General features: G+C 43.2%; 1 protein-coding gene across 1 annotated transcript in view; it reads left to right on the top strand.

Annotated features, from left to right (window-relative positions):
• The window catches only part of LOC117938115 (microtubule-associated protein 4), a 123,348-nt gene that overhangs the window by 91,961 nt on the left and 12,653 nt on the right, over nt 1–18,734 (top strand). Inside the window, 3 exon segments of the mRNA XM_034862509.1 lie at nt 13,349–14,325; nt 15,995–16,273; nt 18,421–18,595. Coding sequence (XP_034718400.1) covers nt 13,349–14,325; nt 15,995–16,273; nt 18,421–18,595 — 1,431 coding nt within the window.

Below are 18,734 nucleotides of genomic sequence, written 5' to 3'. Positions count from 1 at the left end.
CAGACATCAAGTTCTGTAAGAATGTTCATGCCCCCTTACCATTTTTTTACAAAGTCTAGTTCCAAGAGGCTCTCCAGTTTTTATTTTTAAACATCAAGTTCTCTTGACCAGAGGCTTTACTCCTCATCCTTCTCCCATAACTTTATTTCCCATCTCCCTCTCTTCTTCTTTCTCTTCTTCGCTCTCATACTGAGCGTTTAGATTGGAAACGCTGGGAAACATTTATTGCCTTGCACGTATATACATACTTAGGTACACCTTTTGGCATTAGATAGATAGATAGATAGATATATAGCTTTTTATTGTCATTCAGTTGCACATACAGAACAAAGTGTCGTTCTACTGGCTCATAAATACTGTATTTTTACTGAAAACAAATAGCATATTCTCACCCATTTACACACACAGTTGCTCATGCCATTATGTCTTTTATAGGATTTGATCCTCTCTCTTTCTTCCTATCTCAAAACCAAAACATGTGAACAAAGGTTGTCTGCAGCCCTACAAAAGCACCATGTACTTCTTTGTAAGGAGGTGTTACAAAGCACTCCTGGAGAGGTAGTAGACTAGACCCCAGGCTTTAAGATTTGAGCCTGCATCGTTTTATATTTTATACAGAGCACAGGGTTTGGTCAGAGGTCACAAAAAGAGGAGCTACTGGAAGTACAGAGAAGGTGTGTTAAGCAAAGGGGAACATGTGTGTTAGCAGGTCAGTACAGAGAGAAATTCTAATATCATTTCTGTGGTTGGCATCAGAGATGTGTGGAGCAGTATGCTTTGGAGAGGTCTTGAGTTCATATCCACTTTTCCCCCGAAGCGCATGCTTCAACCCTCACTCAGTCCTCTCTGGGGGAAGACATTCCTGTGTGTGTGTGTGTGTGTGTGTGTGTGTGTGTGTGTGTACACGTTGCACCTTTTGCCATGAGACAGAACAAGAGATATAAAGGTGTTGAGGGCAGAAAAATGTGGAGAGAAAGAGACAGCTAGAGGGGAGGGGGCTTACTCACTCCACCACAGTGGGTGTGATCTTGGAACTGGCAGCAGCCAATTGGCAACCACAACTGGGTCACATGACCACTGTACTAATCAGTGAGAGAACCAGAGAGAGAGAGAAAGAGGCAGCAAACGGGGGAGGGATCTACACATCCTGTTCACCCTCAGTGTGTTCTGAGCAGAGGTACAGCACAAGAGACTCCACGGACACACGCAGAGCGCACCTGAGTGATTGGCCGAAAAGGAAAAACAGTGCAAGACAACAAAGGAAAGAGGGCGAGAAGGGAACTGAAGTGGTGATTACCTTTAGACAACTGACACTGAGACAAAGGCTGACTGCCAATCAAAGAAAAGAGGAAAAAGAGAATAGAAAGGAGAGACAGCATGTCTTCTCTCTCTAATCAGCAGCCTGCCTCTCCTTTCTCAGAGTACAGTGAGCTGTGTAAGGTGCCGTCTCTGACATCCGCCGTGCCGGCTCAGAGCTGGGATTGGCAGCCTCCCACAGGCATGGACCACCTGGTGGTAGGTAGTGGGACTCTGGCACCGACTGGACTCACAGATGAAGACAAGCTGTGCTTCTTTGAGCAGCCCGGCAGGGGCAGAATGGATGCAGAGTTGAAGGTGCCGAGCAGGACAGGGGGCATCTCTGGAAGCACCTCGCTGGGTAACGCATCCCTGGGCAGCGCAGGGGAAAGCCCCGACAGCCCTCTGTCCTCCTCCCCATCTCCCTTCCCAGCTTCCCCAGGCAGAGTACCCTCTGCACTGGGATGCGGGGGTACCAGTGGGGTCTTCCTACCACCAGTTCCTGGATCCCCAGCGAGGCATATGGAGCTGTTAACACCCACTAGTGCCATGTCTTCACACTCAGTGGGAGCCTCACTGATGGAGGCGTCCCCAGTAGATGGAGACTTGCCGTCTGAACCATGGAACAACTCCAGTTTTGCTGAATCCAGCCCAAAGGTTGCCATGCCCCAGGTGGCCCCTAACTACTGCATAATTGGAGTTGTTAATGACAATCACTTGGAAAGAGGCGATGAGGTTCTTGGCGGAGCTGGGGCAGCCCTGGGGGTCCGACAATTATCTAAGGGTTCTTTGGGGGACAACAGCGAGGAGGAAGAGATAGAAGAAGAAGAAGAGGAGCAGGAGTTGGAGCCCTGTTTTATGGGGCGAGCTCAGCAGCAGAGGAAAGCTATGCGCCGCGCAATGTCTGAATGTTCCCACCTATCGGTACCAACCAGTCTAGAGCTGCCTGATAAATACCCAGGTGGAGATGAGGCCGAACTGGACCAGATGGCATCACCCATGGGTGGTCCACGTCGTTCACCACACTCCATGAAGCGCTCGCTTACCGTCGCGGAAGATCAGCCCCAGACCTCGCCGGTCACGCTCTCGGCAGCTGGCACCACACACATCGATCTGCGGCAAGCCCCACCTGAACCACGCCTCTGCCTCTCCCCATTCCCACTGCTTAAGGACAGCAAGGATGGTTTCCCTCTGTCACCACTGGAGGCCCCAGTGGAGGGCTTTAAGGTGGAAAAGGAGCCAGGTGGCGTTGTGCTTTCAGTGCCCCCCAGCCTTAAGGGGCTCAGCAGCGGGACTACCAGCTCTGTTCTGCCTGTAGACTCCGACAGTGATGAGGACACTGGTGGCAAATCAGACATGAAAGATACTGAGTTTGACGGCAATAAAGCAGATACTAAAGTCAACACATATGCAGGTATAGAATTTGGAGCTGGCAACAAATCGACATGGGACATTGATGGGGACCTTGCCACTGGTAGCTTTACCAGCCTTGGCTCAAACTCCAACATTAATAACCCCTTCATCACACTGGATGGTAGGTGGAAGTCATGTGTGCAGTCTCCCCATTTTAACTGTGTTTGTAAACCAACAAAGGTCTGAGTGGCAAACATGTTAAATCGGAGAAACTGAGTTTGTAGGTTAAGCTTTTTCTGCCCACATATCGGGATGCAGGATAGCGCTATGTATAACTTTCACATACTGCTGTCACCCGACCCAAAACGTGGTGTGGCAATTTAATTGAAGGGGTTTGGTGCTAAAGAGTTAAAATAGGTGCAGCATGCAGGCAGGGAATTAGGAAGATCTAATAGGAAAGGTGATGTATTGATCAAGTGTTGTCTTCTGGTGGATTTGTAAGATACAGTTAAGCACATACAGACAATGTGTCTTGTTACCAACATCCCTAATGAGTCATTATTCTAATAGCATCTCAATGCTACTACCCTCATCATTGAGGGCTGCATTGATCTATTGATGAAGGCAGTGATTGTTTGTTGATTGTTTGAACTTTTCATATATTGGTAGTTTTGAACCATTCTAGATTGTCTGGTCTAAGCTTGCAACTGGTTTTGGGTTTTGTTTTTTTGGCTTTAGGTTAGCTTCAGTGGCAGACTGAAAAGAAGATTGTCAGACAGCTAGAGAGATAGAGAGGGAAAGAGAAATAATGAAAAGCTGAGAGAAGTCGACAGCAACAGATCAGCCTCCAGTATGCTACTTGACATTCTACAATGGTAATATCTGTCTCATTGTGTTGGTCAAAGAGCGCATGCCAGTTTTAGATACAGATCAGCCACAAACTATATTGAGTGTGTGAATAGATCAATTTAAAGTGTGGTTATCTTCAAATGCTACTGAGTGTGTCTGTTCATATGCATACAAATGTGTGTTGCAGCACAATACTGCAAGCTTGCAGCATGAGGTCGAATAGTAGCTGACTCTCCAGCTGACAAATAGACAAAGGGTCAGGGTGCCGCAGCTTATTATAGCTGATGAAGACTTGTCTAACCTCATTTTCTCTCATACTCCATTCTCTTGCCTTATTTATTTGTTTGTCTATAAGGCTGTATCTTTCTTTTTCTGCCTGTCTTCCTGTTACTCTGAATGTTCATTAGATTCTTGGTAAAGACAGGCTGAGCCAAGAAGGCTGAAAGCGGGTCACGGTCATGTCTGGTGATGACCGCCTCTGAGCCAAAATGGGTTCACTGACTAGGAAGTGCGGCCCAGTATGGTGGTATCCCACTTTGGTCTCTTCCCCTTTCTGTACGCCTCTTTCTTTTCCTCTTTGCCCGCACGCCAGGGTTGTTTTCGCAGGGTTGTTTGGGCACTGATCTTTATTTTCTGCCTTCTGAAGTCTAAACAGGAGCACGGCAGAGACATTGGATTGGGTGGGGTAATAAAAAGGTAGGGGGGGACATATAGGTTAGGTGAATCATGCTTGAACAAAATAGGTGGGCATAAGAATAGATGGAATTAGAGTGCGGATCGGGCCGGATTTTTCTGTCCGGGCCCGGCCCGCTTCCGACAGAGCAGTAACCAAACCCGACCCGAGCCCGACAGGCATTAAGATATTTATGTCCGAGCCCGACCCTAGCCCGACACAGTTAAAATCGCATTTGTTTCTCATACTAATGACACATGTACGTTTGTTTGTGTGGAAAGCTTGCTTTTATTAAACAATTGTAGGAAGGCATTCGGAAATTTCAACAGATGAGCGCATCAATGCACACCTCCAATGGCATTGGTTACCTACATAATAAGCTGTTTTAAATTCAAAATGTTCAATGCCTTATCGCGCTGATGTGACCGAGCCCGACCCGAACCCGAGCATCCTTTCTAAAAATCTGTTCGAACCCGGCCCGTCCCGTCGGGTACCGTCGGATCCCGTCAGGCTCGGGTCGGGTATCCATCCAATAGCCAAAAAAGGAAAAAGGATAGATCAGAATACATAACAATATACATTATATAATATAAGCATTGCTTAAAGCAGAGATTCCGCTGATTTGGAAAGAAAGGGTGAAATAAATTAAACTGAAGGAGATCAGAGTTTGGTCCATCAGCTTGTATTTCAACATACACAAAGCAAAACCCACGCTAAATATAGCCCTGGAGTTAGTAGATCTTCTGTCATGTCAAATTATTTCTGTCTCGTAATATTCCCTGGTTTCAGGCACATTTTCAGCCACCTTCACTCTCAGAATCGAGCACAATAATTGTCACATAATGTTCTGTCGGGGGAAGGTTCTGTCCAGCAGCAGCCCTGTGTTGTAGCTTTGGAACATGGGCATGTTTTTGCAGTGCAGCTGTGTCTGCATTTTTTTTGTGTACTTGTTTGTTTGTCTTTGTGAGGGCACATCATTTTTTTCTGTGTGTATATGTTTGTCAGTATGAATCTGTCTTTTTCCATTCACATAGGGCCTTTTAACCCTTAGTGCATTTAGAAAAAGTTGCACTTTTTTTCTTAATATCATAACTCAATCAAACTAGAATATACAGACTTCACACATACTACTGGAATGATGGCAACTTACTTTCTGTGGAGATAGCCGATTTTACAATGCTCACTGCGTTTCATTAATCCATTTACAATTCTAGTAAAAAAAAAAGAAAAGAAATGCACCTTCTAACTTCAGATGTTGCATTATAAAAAGCACATTTAAAGATTTCCTTGGGTATCAAAAGTAAAGGTGATTCTTGTCTTGTCATGGTTACAGTGCTATCATGATCTGCTAGCACCTAAAGCAGAAAGACTTTCCAAAATGTGGTGTTTACATGATGTAATATTCTATTTAAGGCCAAAAATGGGTCTCAGTTGTAGTCCACAACTAATTCACTAACTTAATGGCACTGTTCTCTTCTCCCAAAGCATAGTAGGAGTTGCACGGTCAAAATTCAAGGAATATACAGTATATCCCAAATGGAGATAGAAAAAGGTGATTTGTTTTTCATTTCACAATATCGTAACATTTTGTGACAGAACTATGGCGTAGAGTGTCCAATCAACATGGTTCTTATCTCCTTGAAACACTGCCCCTCATCTTTCTCTATCGATGTCATTATATTCATTTCAATTTTATTTATATAGTGCTAAATCACAACAACAGTTATCTCATTGCGCTTTTCATTAAAGAGCAGGTCTAGACCGTACTCTATGATGTTATTTACAGAAACCCAACAATTCCCACCAAGAGCAAGCACTAGGCAACAGAGGCAAAGAAAAACGTCCTTTAAGATGCAGAAACCTCGAGCAGAACCATGGCTCAGGGTGGGGGGGGCATCTGCCTCAACCGGTTGGGGGTGAAAGACAGAGAAAAGACAGAAAGACAGACAGAGAGAGACATGGAGAACTGTGGCAGAGGGTGTCGAGCAGGAACATGGAGGCAGCAGGTGATTCCAACCCCAGATCCAGAGCCAGAAACACCTGCAGAAAGCGATAGGAGGAGAGAGGAGAGGGGTGAGAGAGCACAAGACTCCGGGAAAGGGAAGAAGTCTAGTTAGTAACATGGATTAATGGGATACAGTACATCAATAAGGACTAGACAAATTTTGCCAACTAAAATAATACAGTTTACATAAGACATTATTCAAGACAACAGCTAGGCTAGACAAATACGGATAATGCAAACAAGGCTTGGACAATACAATACAATACATGAACAATTAATGCATGCAAGTGCTATGAGCATTCTGGATCAGCTGAAGAGTCTTTATGGACCTTTTCAAGCAGCCTGATAACAGTAAAAAGAAAATAAATAAATAAAGAATTGCAATGATCCTACCTAGAAGTAACAAATGTATGGACTAGTTTTTCTGCATCCTTTTTAGACAGGATATTCCTGATTTTTGCAATATTACGTAGGCATGTATGTATGTACTGGGGTGGCTGTGGCTCAGTGGTAGAGCGGTTGCCTGCCAATCGGAAGGTTGGGGGTTCATTCCCTAGCCCTGCAGCCCAAGTGTCCTTGGGCAAGACACTGAACCCCGAGTTGCCCCTGATGCTGCGCATCGGAGTGTGAATGTGTGTGAGTGTTTATCTGATGAGCAGGTGGCCCCTTGTACGGCAGCCTCGGCCACAGTGTATGAATGTATGTGAACGGTGAATGTCTCCTGTAGATGTAAAAGCGCTTTGAGTAGTCGTTAAGACTAGAAAAGCGCTATATAAATACAGCACATTTACATTTTACATGTATGAATGAAAAAAACTCCAATACATTAGAAAATGTCCTTAAAGGACAATTAACAGCCTTTAATTCAATACAATTTTAGCATGGTATCAATTCATAACAAGAGTTAATCTCAAGACATCTTACAGATAGATAGCATGTAGTGTGACAGCGGCAAGGGAAACCTCTCTCTTTTAGGGAGAAACCTCGGATGGTGAGGAAAACTTGCTTTTGGTGGGGGGTGTGATGAACAGTGGCAATAATAGTCATTTATTAAGATAATGGAACTGTCACTAGAAATAGTTGTAGAAGTTCATGGTGTTGCAGGGCATAGCTGGACGTAGCAGGGCATTGCAGGACATAGCAAGACATAGCAGGATGTAGCAGGGCACTGCAGGACATAGCAGGAGGTAGCAGGGCACTGCAAGACATAGCAGGATGTAGCAGGGCACTGCAGGACATAGCAGGAGGTAGCAGGGCACTGCAGGACATAGCAGGAGGTAGCAGGGCACTGCAGGACATAGCTGGATGTAGCAGGACAAAGCGGGATGTAGCAGGACGTAGCGGGATGTAGCAGGGACTAGCCGGAAATAGCAGGGACTGCAAGACATAGCAGGACGTAGCAGGGCATAGCAGGATGTAGCAGGGCACTGCAGGACATAGCAGGGCATTGCAGAGTGTAGCAGGTGTAGGAGGACAAAGCAGGGCTTGGAGATGGACCAAGGTGAAACCTGCAACCTTGATTTAGGTGCCACCCTAATCTAAGAAGAACTGTTAGCATAGCATAGCCCTAAAATAATATATAGGTGTGAAAACTAAAACAAAGAGAGGTTGATGATTCAAAGGGTTCACAGTGTTTCAGCTGGGTCTTAAAAAGTCCGAGATTTAAAAATCTAGATTTTAGGCCTTAAAAAGCCTTAATATTGCTTTATTTTGTATTTTAAGTGTTAAATAATTCTGAACAGCTCGTAATTTTGCTACATCCATATAACGCTACCTCTAATGCTCGTTGAAATCCTCCTGCAGCGCTTTAAAATGTTTTTAGTTTTTATTTTGTGGTGTATAGTTCTTTATTTTGCTAGTCCAAATAATTATTCACTGTATCATGACTACAAAGGAGACCAAAGTGCAACTTCTATTGAAGCCAATCTGAACACCAATCCTATGATGCAATGGGGATAATAATTTCAGTTTCAGACGATGTTTCCGGATTCTGACATCTGTTTTTTTGTTTATTATTACATTTCATTCATAGTGGTCTTAAAAAGTCTTAAATTGGACATGGTCAAACCTGCAGAAACCCCGGGTTCAGCACTTTCCCTGCAAACTGCTGTAACTCATCACTGAGCTGCCAGTGAGCCTTCACTAGACAGCCAAACAGAGAGTCTCACACTTCCAATAGGACATTAAGCCACAATGTCCACTCTCCACTCACCACTTCACAACCACTTTAAAGTGTCCACTGTGTTTGATGTGCTACCAAAGGGCACTGATGTAGTGTAGCATACACTTCACATACTGTGTTGTCAAGGCTGATAAACTCCACTCAGCCAGAGAGCTCCAAGTGTTGTGGAGCAACAGAGTAAAGACCTGACAGGGTTTTAATGAGACGGCTTCTGAAACGCTAATTTAACTGGAGGAGCCAAGTGGATGCCCAAAAAATTTGGTTCAGAATTGTTCATTAAGATTGGAGGCCTCATTGATCAGAAATTCATTTGAACCTGTTTATGTGCTTTAGGTTCTTTAAGGACCAGGGTTTGACTCCGACCTGGAGCTTTTCATATCTTTTGGCTTAGGCTGTCCTGTCGATAGAGGCCTAAAAGTGCCCCAAAAAAATAACATAAATCACAAAAATATTCCTATGCCCCAACCTGGTGCTCCTAATAACATAAGAAACACAACCATTCCACACACATTGGTTTGAATTATGTTTTTATATTTTTTATTTGCTCTCACGATCGCTTCCCACTGCCAGAGTTGCAACTCAAATAAAAGTTTATGAAAGCTGTACTTATGGTCAGATCTTGTGCCTGACTGATGAGGAAGTGATACTGTTACGCCCCAGTCTAGGGGTGCCTAGGACGCAACATAAACTAGACTAATTGGCCCCATCTTTCCCGTCCCCCAAGCAGCCACAAAACTTAAGTGTTGGTCCCAATATATTTATTGGACACAATTATGTATATTTCACATAAGTTAATCAAACAAAGGTGTAACTATAGGGTGGCCTACTATCAAAACAACAAACAAAACAACCCTGTCTTGAAGTAAGAAGGTAACCTAACAAACCATAAAGGCCAAAAGAATAACAATAACTTACCTTCCTAACTAAGCAAAACAGGAGAAAACTAAACCTGTCTAAAGGTCCACCCATACAATTGGAAGATGAACTATACAAAAACAAAAGGCAACATGTGGCCGGTTGGGCGGCGAGGAGAAATGGAGAACACCTGCTGGCACCTCTGTCTCTCCCGACGGTCGCCATGTTGTTCCCTTAAATAGCCGGTAGTGCACAGCTGCAGTCAATCGCGGATCGGACTTAGCTGCCTCTACCAATCAAGCTCCAGCAGTGACACAGCGCTATTTGCATAGGGAGACAACAGGACAAATGCGCGCACACACACACACACAGCGAGACAAACAAAATACGACCACTGTTGTAACAATATTGATAAGCGTTGTGATTTATGCATTTACATATCGGCTATTCTTTGCCAGCTAGCAAGTGTTTTGCCTGTAAAACCGTCTGTGTTCTTCATATTTATGTCAAACTATAGTTTGCTCTTCTGATGTAAAATATGCGGCTCTGATAGATGTTTGTGATCGGTCACGTTGTGCAAACACCAACTCTTTTATGTGAACGTGCTCTGGATTGGGAAAGCCCAGGTGGATTGAACTAGTTGATAACCACTGTGGTGACACAGCTGATGTGGGAGTCTGGTTCTTAGGTTAGGTGAAGCCGGGTAACTGGAATAAACCTAGGGCATGTTGTAGTACAGGCCTCAGGTCAACGTTGTTGGATTGTGTACAAAACAGAGAAAAAGAAGGAATAGGGTATGTTTCTTTCCATATACTGTGATCCTACCTCGGTGGCAGTGTTTTTAATAGATAAAGAAGATGAAGAAAAAGTGGGACATGGAGAGTTATTTCCTTCATGGGACAAAAGGAACACTGCAAGAAAGAGTAAAAAAAAGCATTGTGAAAAGGAGTGACACTGGGAGTGTCAAAGTGGGAAGGTTGGGTTTCACCGCCGGCTGTTTGCTTTAATGAAGCCATTTTCACCAGGCTTTCCACAGCTCTGGCACATATCAGATATCTGCCCTAATTAGAGGATCAAGTTGATCTCCTGAGTCTCTCATTGTTTACAATTCAGAAAACCAAGGCCTTGTTTGCTTACTTAGTTGCTCCCATTTCTCCTGTTCTCTTTTCCTTTGTCTTGTCACAGCGATGTCTCATTTTATTAAGGTCAGTTTTTTCTTTTATATAGTCACCTATTTGTGTTCACTCTGTTTGGTCTGATGTATGTCATCGTTCCAGGTCTGGGGTTGCTGCTTGTTATGTAAGCTTTCAGTGTCATTTCATTCTGCTTTACGCCTCATTTTCCTTGTCTGGTTCCCTCCTTTCCTTCCCATGTTGTCCTCTTTCAGTCCCTTATTTTAAAGGTCATTATTGGCATGGGGACATTTTCTGAAGGAGCTATAAACCAGAAGCTAATGTAAAAAATTAACAACAAAATGGATAAAAAAAGAACGTGTTACCATTCTTAACCCGTTGTTCTTCTTTCTGTCCACCTATTTGCTTCTAAATCTGCTAATCAATATTTCCCATTCTGACTCCTAAGCACTGGAATGAAGGGAACCCTCTCTGTCTTTGCTTTTATTATCACGTTTGCCAAAATTGGTAGTGAGAAAATAATCTTGATTTATTTTCTGTAAAATAAACTTTGAGAAACCGGCCGTCACGTCAAGATTTGGTGAAGAGTTGCCAATGAAACACCTAGGACTGATTTGCTTTTTTGTTTGTTTGTCTCTTGTCCTGTTTGGTACAGTAGAAAATAAAGCCTGTGAGAGAAATTAGAGGCTATTCAAGCTGAAAGGAATAGCTAATAAAGCCAGTTGATCAGCACCATTATGATACAAGGAATGTGAATGAATTCCAATTTCATACGTCTGTCTTATTTTCATGGATTTGTCCATCATTCCTGTTGGTAATGAAATTGTATAGTCACCAAGTTAATAGCTTAGATCTGGAAATAAAACAAGGACACAGGCATGTTGTAAATACCTTACACGTCCTGATTAGTAAGACTTCTTAGGAAGAGAAGAACGGTGAATGGTCAATCCATTCAGAAAACTGACAGTTGTAAACATCAACCACTATTTACAGACTGCTTCCTGGCTAAACATGAGCTGACTTACTTAGAAAAAAAAGTTTGGGGGCAGAGGGAGAGACATGAGGCAAGATGTTGCATGAGGTAAAGCTTGATTTATGGTTCTGTGGAGGCTCCACGCAGAGCTTTCGCCACAGCCTACGTCAGTGGCCTGAAGGTTAGTCTTGGTGCGTTGGTGTGTGCGTTGATATAATAGCAGGGCCGGTGTGTGTGTGGGCTTGTGTGTGTGTGGGGGGTGCGGTGCGGTGCGAGGAACAGTGATTAGCTCCAGAGTGAGTGCAGACTCTGGAAGCAAAGTGAGAGAAACAAAGTCTCTCCCCTGTTCTTTCTGACCAATGTATTAAATCAGTAGCAGGAAGAGTTCACTCCCTCCTTGATTTCATGTTGTTTATGGAAAAGGAGAACCAGGAAATGAGTCAGGGGGAAATGCAATGCTTCCAAGCAACGGCCAAGGGACGTGCGTCGCAGCGCCGTATAGTTAGTAGTAGTAGTTACATTTTTTGACAAGTGCATGTCAGGCTACGGCGTAGGGTATGCACAGCAGAATATGAACACTTTAAACTATTAACTGTCAAACACAACCTTGGGACTTGAGTCCTGTCCTTCTGAATGTCTTAAGCCTTTTTCTACCTGTGTACATGTTAGTCCTTGTTCATAGAATACTCTGCCTGCAACTGAAAGCACATTTATACTTTCACATCCACATAGGTGGGACGGTTTGCAGAGGTCTATGTGACGTACGTGCTATATGTATAATTGCCACTGTTCATCATACCCCCAACCAGCCCAGTCAGACACTGCCTACCAAGAGCCTGGGTCTGTCAGAGGTTTCTCACTAAAAGTGAGATTTTCCTCGCCACTGTTGCACTAAATACTTGCCCTTGGGGCAATTACTAGAATTGTTGGGGCTTTGTAAATTATAGAGTGGGGTCTAAACCTGCTCTAACTGTAAAGTGTCTTGAGATAACTCTCTTACTACATTTCTTTGTGACAGGCGCACAATGATAAGATGATAAAGTTAAGGCGGCTTACCCTTTCTGCACATATTATGACATATTATGATGTGTCGCACAACAGGCAGTTTGCAATTTTGTTTGCTAGTGGCACTCTCTGCATGCAACATGAGCATGTCCACGTAGAGTTATGCAACAGTCTGTGTTTGTGCACTTTATGTATATGTGTATGTATGTTGTGTTGAATTTTTCAAACAGCAGATATTGAAAGAAATTTCCTTCGGGACAGTAAAATTGATCTCATCTTACAATGGATTGTGGAATGTTAAGGCTGCACAGGATACACAGCTTTTGAGTCTGTTACGTTGCGTTTGTTTTCACAATGTGGACATCAGAGGATCCAACTGGGACGCTCTGACCGTGCTCAGCTCACCCCACTGTTAGGTCATCACCACCTGAGGGCAGATGATGCACAGGTTTCATTCAGTGATTCAGCACAAGAGATATGTTAACTATGTTAACAGCAACATCATCCAGACTCATGGTATTTTGTTTTCATTCATAATAAAGATGCAGATAAGAAATATTCCACTTATTTCAGCAACATCATCCAGACGTATGGTATTTTGTTTTCATTCATAATAAAGATGCAGATAAGAAATATTCCACTTATTTCACAAACTCTGCCTTAAGTACATAATTTGCAGTAGTGACTTATTCTGTATTCTCAGTGTTGATCAACGCAACCTGAAAGTGAGCATAAAAACAGGTGAATGGAAACTCACCTGTGGTACTACAAATAAAAAATGTATCTGACAAATACAAAATAGGACCATGATGGTTATGGGTTCACCTGAGATGTTTATGGGAGATTAGGGTTGGATAAGTCAAGGATGATTATCTGGGTTTTGGCTTTATTGAGCTTGTTGTGGCACCAAGTGTTTCCTTGGGCTTCCTGCTGGCAACTGTGTGCTACAGGCCTATAATTTGTGAAATATAGTACATGTATATTGATATATTGATTTCTAATTTAAATTCCCTTTTCTTTCCAGTAAAATCTGACCAGATGGAGAAGGCAGAGAAGAAGGAGGAGAAACTGGAGGACGATGTAAAGAAGGTAGACCTGTTACACTCTCTGGATAAAGCTGAGCAGAAGAGTGTGAAGGTAGATTTTGCCAGCAGTGAGACTCCAGCCAAGGTGGAGAAAGAGATGGAGAAGGAAAAACAGAAAGAGACACAAAAAGAGAAGGAGAAAGAGGCAGAAAGGGTGAAAGAAAAGGAAAATGAGAAAGAGGTAAAAGATACAGAAAATGTTAAAGAGGAGAAAGAGGCAGCCAAAGTGAAGGTGACAGAGAAACAGAATGAAAAGGAGAAAGAGAAAGTGGAGTCAATGCAGCAGAAGGCAGATAAGGAGGATAAAATGAACAAGGTAGAAGAATCACCAGATAAATTGCTGAAGACAAATACAGCGGACAAGACAGGGAATGTAGAAAAAGTGGAGATGACAAAAGAAGAAGGGAGCAAAGTGGAGAAAAAGGAGACTGTGGACAAAGTGGAGGAAAATGAAAAGTCCAAAATTGAAGAAAAAACTGAGAAGTTCGAGAAAACTGAGATGAAGGATGGTAAAGAGCAGCGCACGGACAAAGTAGAAAAGACCCCAGAGCAACAGCCGACACCCGTCAAGCTGGATACCAGCTATGACAGGCCGGAGAAGAAGGCTGACACAGAGACAAAGAAGACACCAGAGGTGGAAGACACTAAGAAAGAAAAAGCTGACACGGACGAAGCCAAGAAGATGTTGGAGAAACCCCCTGAGGAGCCGGCGGCAAGACCAATGCAGAAGAGCGATAAGGACGAGAAGCAGGACAAAATGCCGGTCGACAAAAAAGTTGTGGAGAAAAAGGATGACAAGAAGGACAAGGCTGCAAAAGCAGATGGAGGAGAGAAGGCCAAAAAAACAAAACCTGCAACCAATGGAAGCAGTGCCACATTGAGCAGAGACCCGGCAGGTGCAGACAAGAAGACCAAGGTAGTAATGTTTTTCATGACACACATAACATAATGGTAGGCTCCATAGAATCTACGCTGAAAACAAACATTGATCGCACTATTTTATTAGTGCTGTCACACCCCGATGTAAGTCGATTGCAGATTTGAGTCCTTCATGCTCAGATTTAAATGGTTTACGGCATAACATGTCACACTGAAATTTGTGAAATCCATTAAATAATAAACTTTTCTCATTACAAACAATAACAGAAGATGGAAATCATTTCAAAAATGATTTAACTATCAAGCCTATGTTGTGTTTGATTGCTAATTTATAGCTAAGCTAGCTATCATTTCAAAAACATTTAAGCTGTCTGGTTGTTTGATTGCTAACGTCAGCTCAAAACGCCATTCAACTAACAAGCTTGTTGTGTTTAATGCTAACTTGTAGCTGGCAGTGAACCAACTTTGTTAAGTTGGTCCATTTTTAATGTATTGACATTACAGAAATCTCTTGTTAGCATCTTTGATGCTACTCTTTGCAAAGTGCACGATTCAAATCTGTAGTCGACTTACATCGGGGAGTGACAAGTATCACATCAGACTAAAACGGGTTATAATGTAAGACTAATGCCCATTTCACACCTGAAAATAAAGGTAAGTCAATAAGCAGTATCGTAGGACAGGTTTTAATCTCTAGTTTTAAGAAAAGACACACTGTGAGGTTTGGTCCAGTGTGAGCTTCAAAGGTCATCATATATCACACAATCACTAATGTTTGGTTGTGAGGTATGTAATGTGCATGTGCAACAAGAGGGGAGACCAACAAGGCTTATATTTAGCATAAGCATTGCTAGCGTTAGCCTCATAGTGTTAGCCTTAGCCAACTCAGTACCAACGCGGAGAGCTGGAAAATTGAACTTTTCCCAAACTCCGTGGGGAGGAGGGACACAACATTATGGCCACCAACAAAACTCAGCAATTATTGTTCTTGCTCGGGCTTTAACGTATGGATAGTTGGAGGCGTTGCCACAACCGACCGAATGGCTTCGCTGGAATCGTTCTCCACCGCCACGGAACTACAACTCTAGCGCACAGCCTCAACGTGATCCTTCTCAGCCACTCCCTTTGTTCGCTGTTTGGACCGGTTAAAATTAGGCCAGAGAAACCCAAGAATGTAACGCAAACCCAGACGGTGTACTGAAGGGAAATGAAAATTGAGTGGAAGTACGTAGGAGGGCGGGGCCAGGCTAATTCAGACCTATTTGAAGTCATAAATCTGTATTAAAGCAACACTTTAAGAACTTTTCCCGCTTCAGTCCCCCTACAGATTGAAAGCGGAAATGTCGATTACATCACATTGTCCAGTTCATTCGAACCACAGATCCGCTACCTGATCTGACAAACCAATTCGGCTTCCAAACTGTAGGGGGAAACGTTCTCTAGTAGTTCAAATAGGTCTGAACAAGGTGTACTGCACAATACAGTAGGCAACATTGCAACTATGAATCCAATGCTAATTATTATTATTTTACTGTTATTTACTACTATTGTTTTCCTTTACTTTTTCTTATATGATTTATGATTATAATGCTGCTTGTGCTGCTTCACTTAACATTATCATCAGTTTTCCTTATTTTTTCTTTCCTTTACTTTCCCTCCTTATTTTGCCCTCCATCGCTCCTTTATGTCTCGGTCCTATGTGGCAGCCGGCTGCCCTGGCAACCAAACCAAGCGCTGCTGCTAAAACGCGTCCGAGCAGCGCAGCTGCCGTTGGTTCGGGCACAGCCCCGACTAAGCGCCCCACATCCACCACCACCACCACCTCCATCTTAGACAGAAAAACAACCACAGCCAAGGCACCATCCACAGCCGCTGCTGGTCCAAAGCGACCCTCCACCACTTCTACCAGCCGCCCTGCACCCCATGCCACTCTTGCAAGCCGCCCTGCATCCTCAACCACCACTGCGCGTGATGTCAGAGCCAAGGTGAGTTTCAGCTGTCGGGACGTCTGTCAGGGCTGCAGAATGCTCAGTTATACACAATAAGGATTTCAGAGACAGCTCATCTGATGCGTTTGGATCAAGTGTGACCAAACTGACCAAACACTATTAACCCACCCTTAAATTTGACCCAATTTCAAAACGGTTTCTACATCAGAAGTAACTGTTTCTTTCTACCAAATTGTCACAGAATAACGTGGATCGATCTTCACAAGTAAAATAAATGATTAGTTTACTACTTTTATTAAATGGGCATGTTTTTTGTAAAGGTTCTTAGCATTTGAAGAAAAAGTTGATAAAAGAAAGTGACAAAAGTGTTAGGGGGAAAACGTTAAAAAAAAAAAGTGACAAAGAATTTTGGGAAAAGAGACAATACTTTGAAAAAAGTGACAAATGTCAGATCATGTTTCAAAAATATGGTAAAAACAGTTGAATTCAAATTGAAGTGAAAAAGAACTACGGGAAAGGCAATCAAAACGTTTCTAATTTTCAAATTTGACCCAGAAAAACTAAAAGTTTCTAGCCTGACGTTGTCATACTCAGATTCTAGTCAGAATATGAGTCTGAAACTGCTCCATTGGGCTGTGATTAGGGGCTGTGTTTCAACTGAAAAGGCCACTGCACTTAATTGGATAGACCTACAACCAATCAGAGCAATGGAGTATGTGGCGTATGTCGAGCGACGCAAAGATGTCAAACAGAATACAGAACTGGTGTTAGCTACTGTAGCTGCTAGCCCATATACCCGGCAGTTTGGAAAATGCTAATGATTTCACATGCACGTCACGGCATACATACTTACATTCATCCCTCGGATGTATCATAAGATAATACCATGGATGTATTAATAGAACACATGGTAAATAAAAACCATTAGCCATATCTGCCCAGCTACTCGACCTCCAGAGAACCGTCATATGAGCATGCGCAGTGCAAGGCAACATGAGTGGGTGCAGTCCCGCGGGATTGCTCTCGTTCATTATTACGTTATTTTTTAATCATCTGTCCATTGTCGTATAAAGCCCGACCTGACAATTTGATTGGTCCTAACAGCTCTTGTTCAAGCATTGTTGCTCCACAACGGATCAAGTCACGATCAAAGTTCCCAAGCTCTAATGTTGTGGTTGGGGCAAAGTTCGGCTGGCATCCAGGCTAAAACTCATCATGGTCAACACAAGAGTTAAAAGTCTACTTATTATTTTAGGGCTGAAAAAAATCTCTTTCCCCGACCATTTGGTCTCAGTGCCTTTTAGCATGCACAGACTCACAGTTGTGTATCATAACACTCTGGTGAATTTTGGGTGCAGCTTTAGGGTCTGCAGTATAAGTATGTATGTAGACTATAGTGCGACAACAACACTGTTGGCATGTCAACATGATACAAGCCTTCCGTGATCGCGCACATTTATACAGTAGGCTAGGCTACTGTCGTAGGGGTGAAGTAGCTAGCTAGCAAACTTTTTTTCAAACAAATTTATAGGCCAAAAATTTGCTTTCCCACTTTGAAAGACCAGCAGCCGCCACTAATCTGTGGCTGCAAAAATCCGCACAATGTTTTGCAGATTTTAAACAAATTAAAATGTTAAAGTAAAACTCAGAATGTTAACCCATCTCTATCCCAACCAAAAAAAACAGTCCGCTAAATTCTGCAGGTTTAAATTCTGGATCACTGCTAAAAACTATTAAAAGAAATCCCTTGATTCCGTTTGGCTCTGCTCATCAGCCTTCTTAACTGCAACCAGCGTGATACCACAACATATAAATCAACAGCCTTTATTTAGCCTCGCAGTGCCCAGGGGTGCCGAGTGACTCAGTTCAGTGTGGCCAGCTTGTTGCTGGATGGCTTGGCAGTATGTGGAGCATGGCATCATCCTAGGGGTTACGAGGGGGAAATGTGCTTCTCAATGTGAAATCATCATGGAGCGCCTACATGTTACACACATTGGGGCAAACGTCTTTGACCTGAATTTCTCAGTGAACTCACTGACCATTTGCCTGAGCTGAAACAGAAGACGTATTATGACCCACGTTAGCACTTCATTTGTTGCTGACAGTGTTTGCCTTCATTCATCTGTCATCGCTCTCTCTCCTCACCTGACATCTCTGGTGTTAATTATTCTTCCTCTCTTCAGACGACTACAGAGAAGCGCCCCCTTGTTCCAAAGGCCGGCACTGCCACCTCAACAGGCTCCACTGCTGCCACCAAAAATGGAACAGCTACCACAGCAGCCAGTAAAACAGCTGCAGCAGTCCGCACCACGGCGGCCACTCGCACCACTACTACCACTGCAGCCAAAAAGCCTTTAGGTACGACGGACATGCTCACACATATACACAACATATACAGTATGTGTACAATATAATTGTACACACACACAGAAACACACACCTTTTTGATAATCAGTATTTTTTGATAGATCTCAATGCTTGCAACTGAACTTGTTGG

Source organism: Etheostoma cragini, chromosome 22 (genome assembly GCF_013103735.1).
Source record: "Etheostoma cragini isolate CJK2018 chromosome 22, CSU_Ecrag_1.0, whole genome shotgun sequence".
NCBI lineage: Eukaryota > Metazoa > Chordata > Actinopteri > Perciformes > Percidae > Etheostoma > Etheostoma cragini.
Note: the sequence above shows the minus strand (reverse complement) of the source record. Positions and strands in the feature narration are given on the sequence as shown.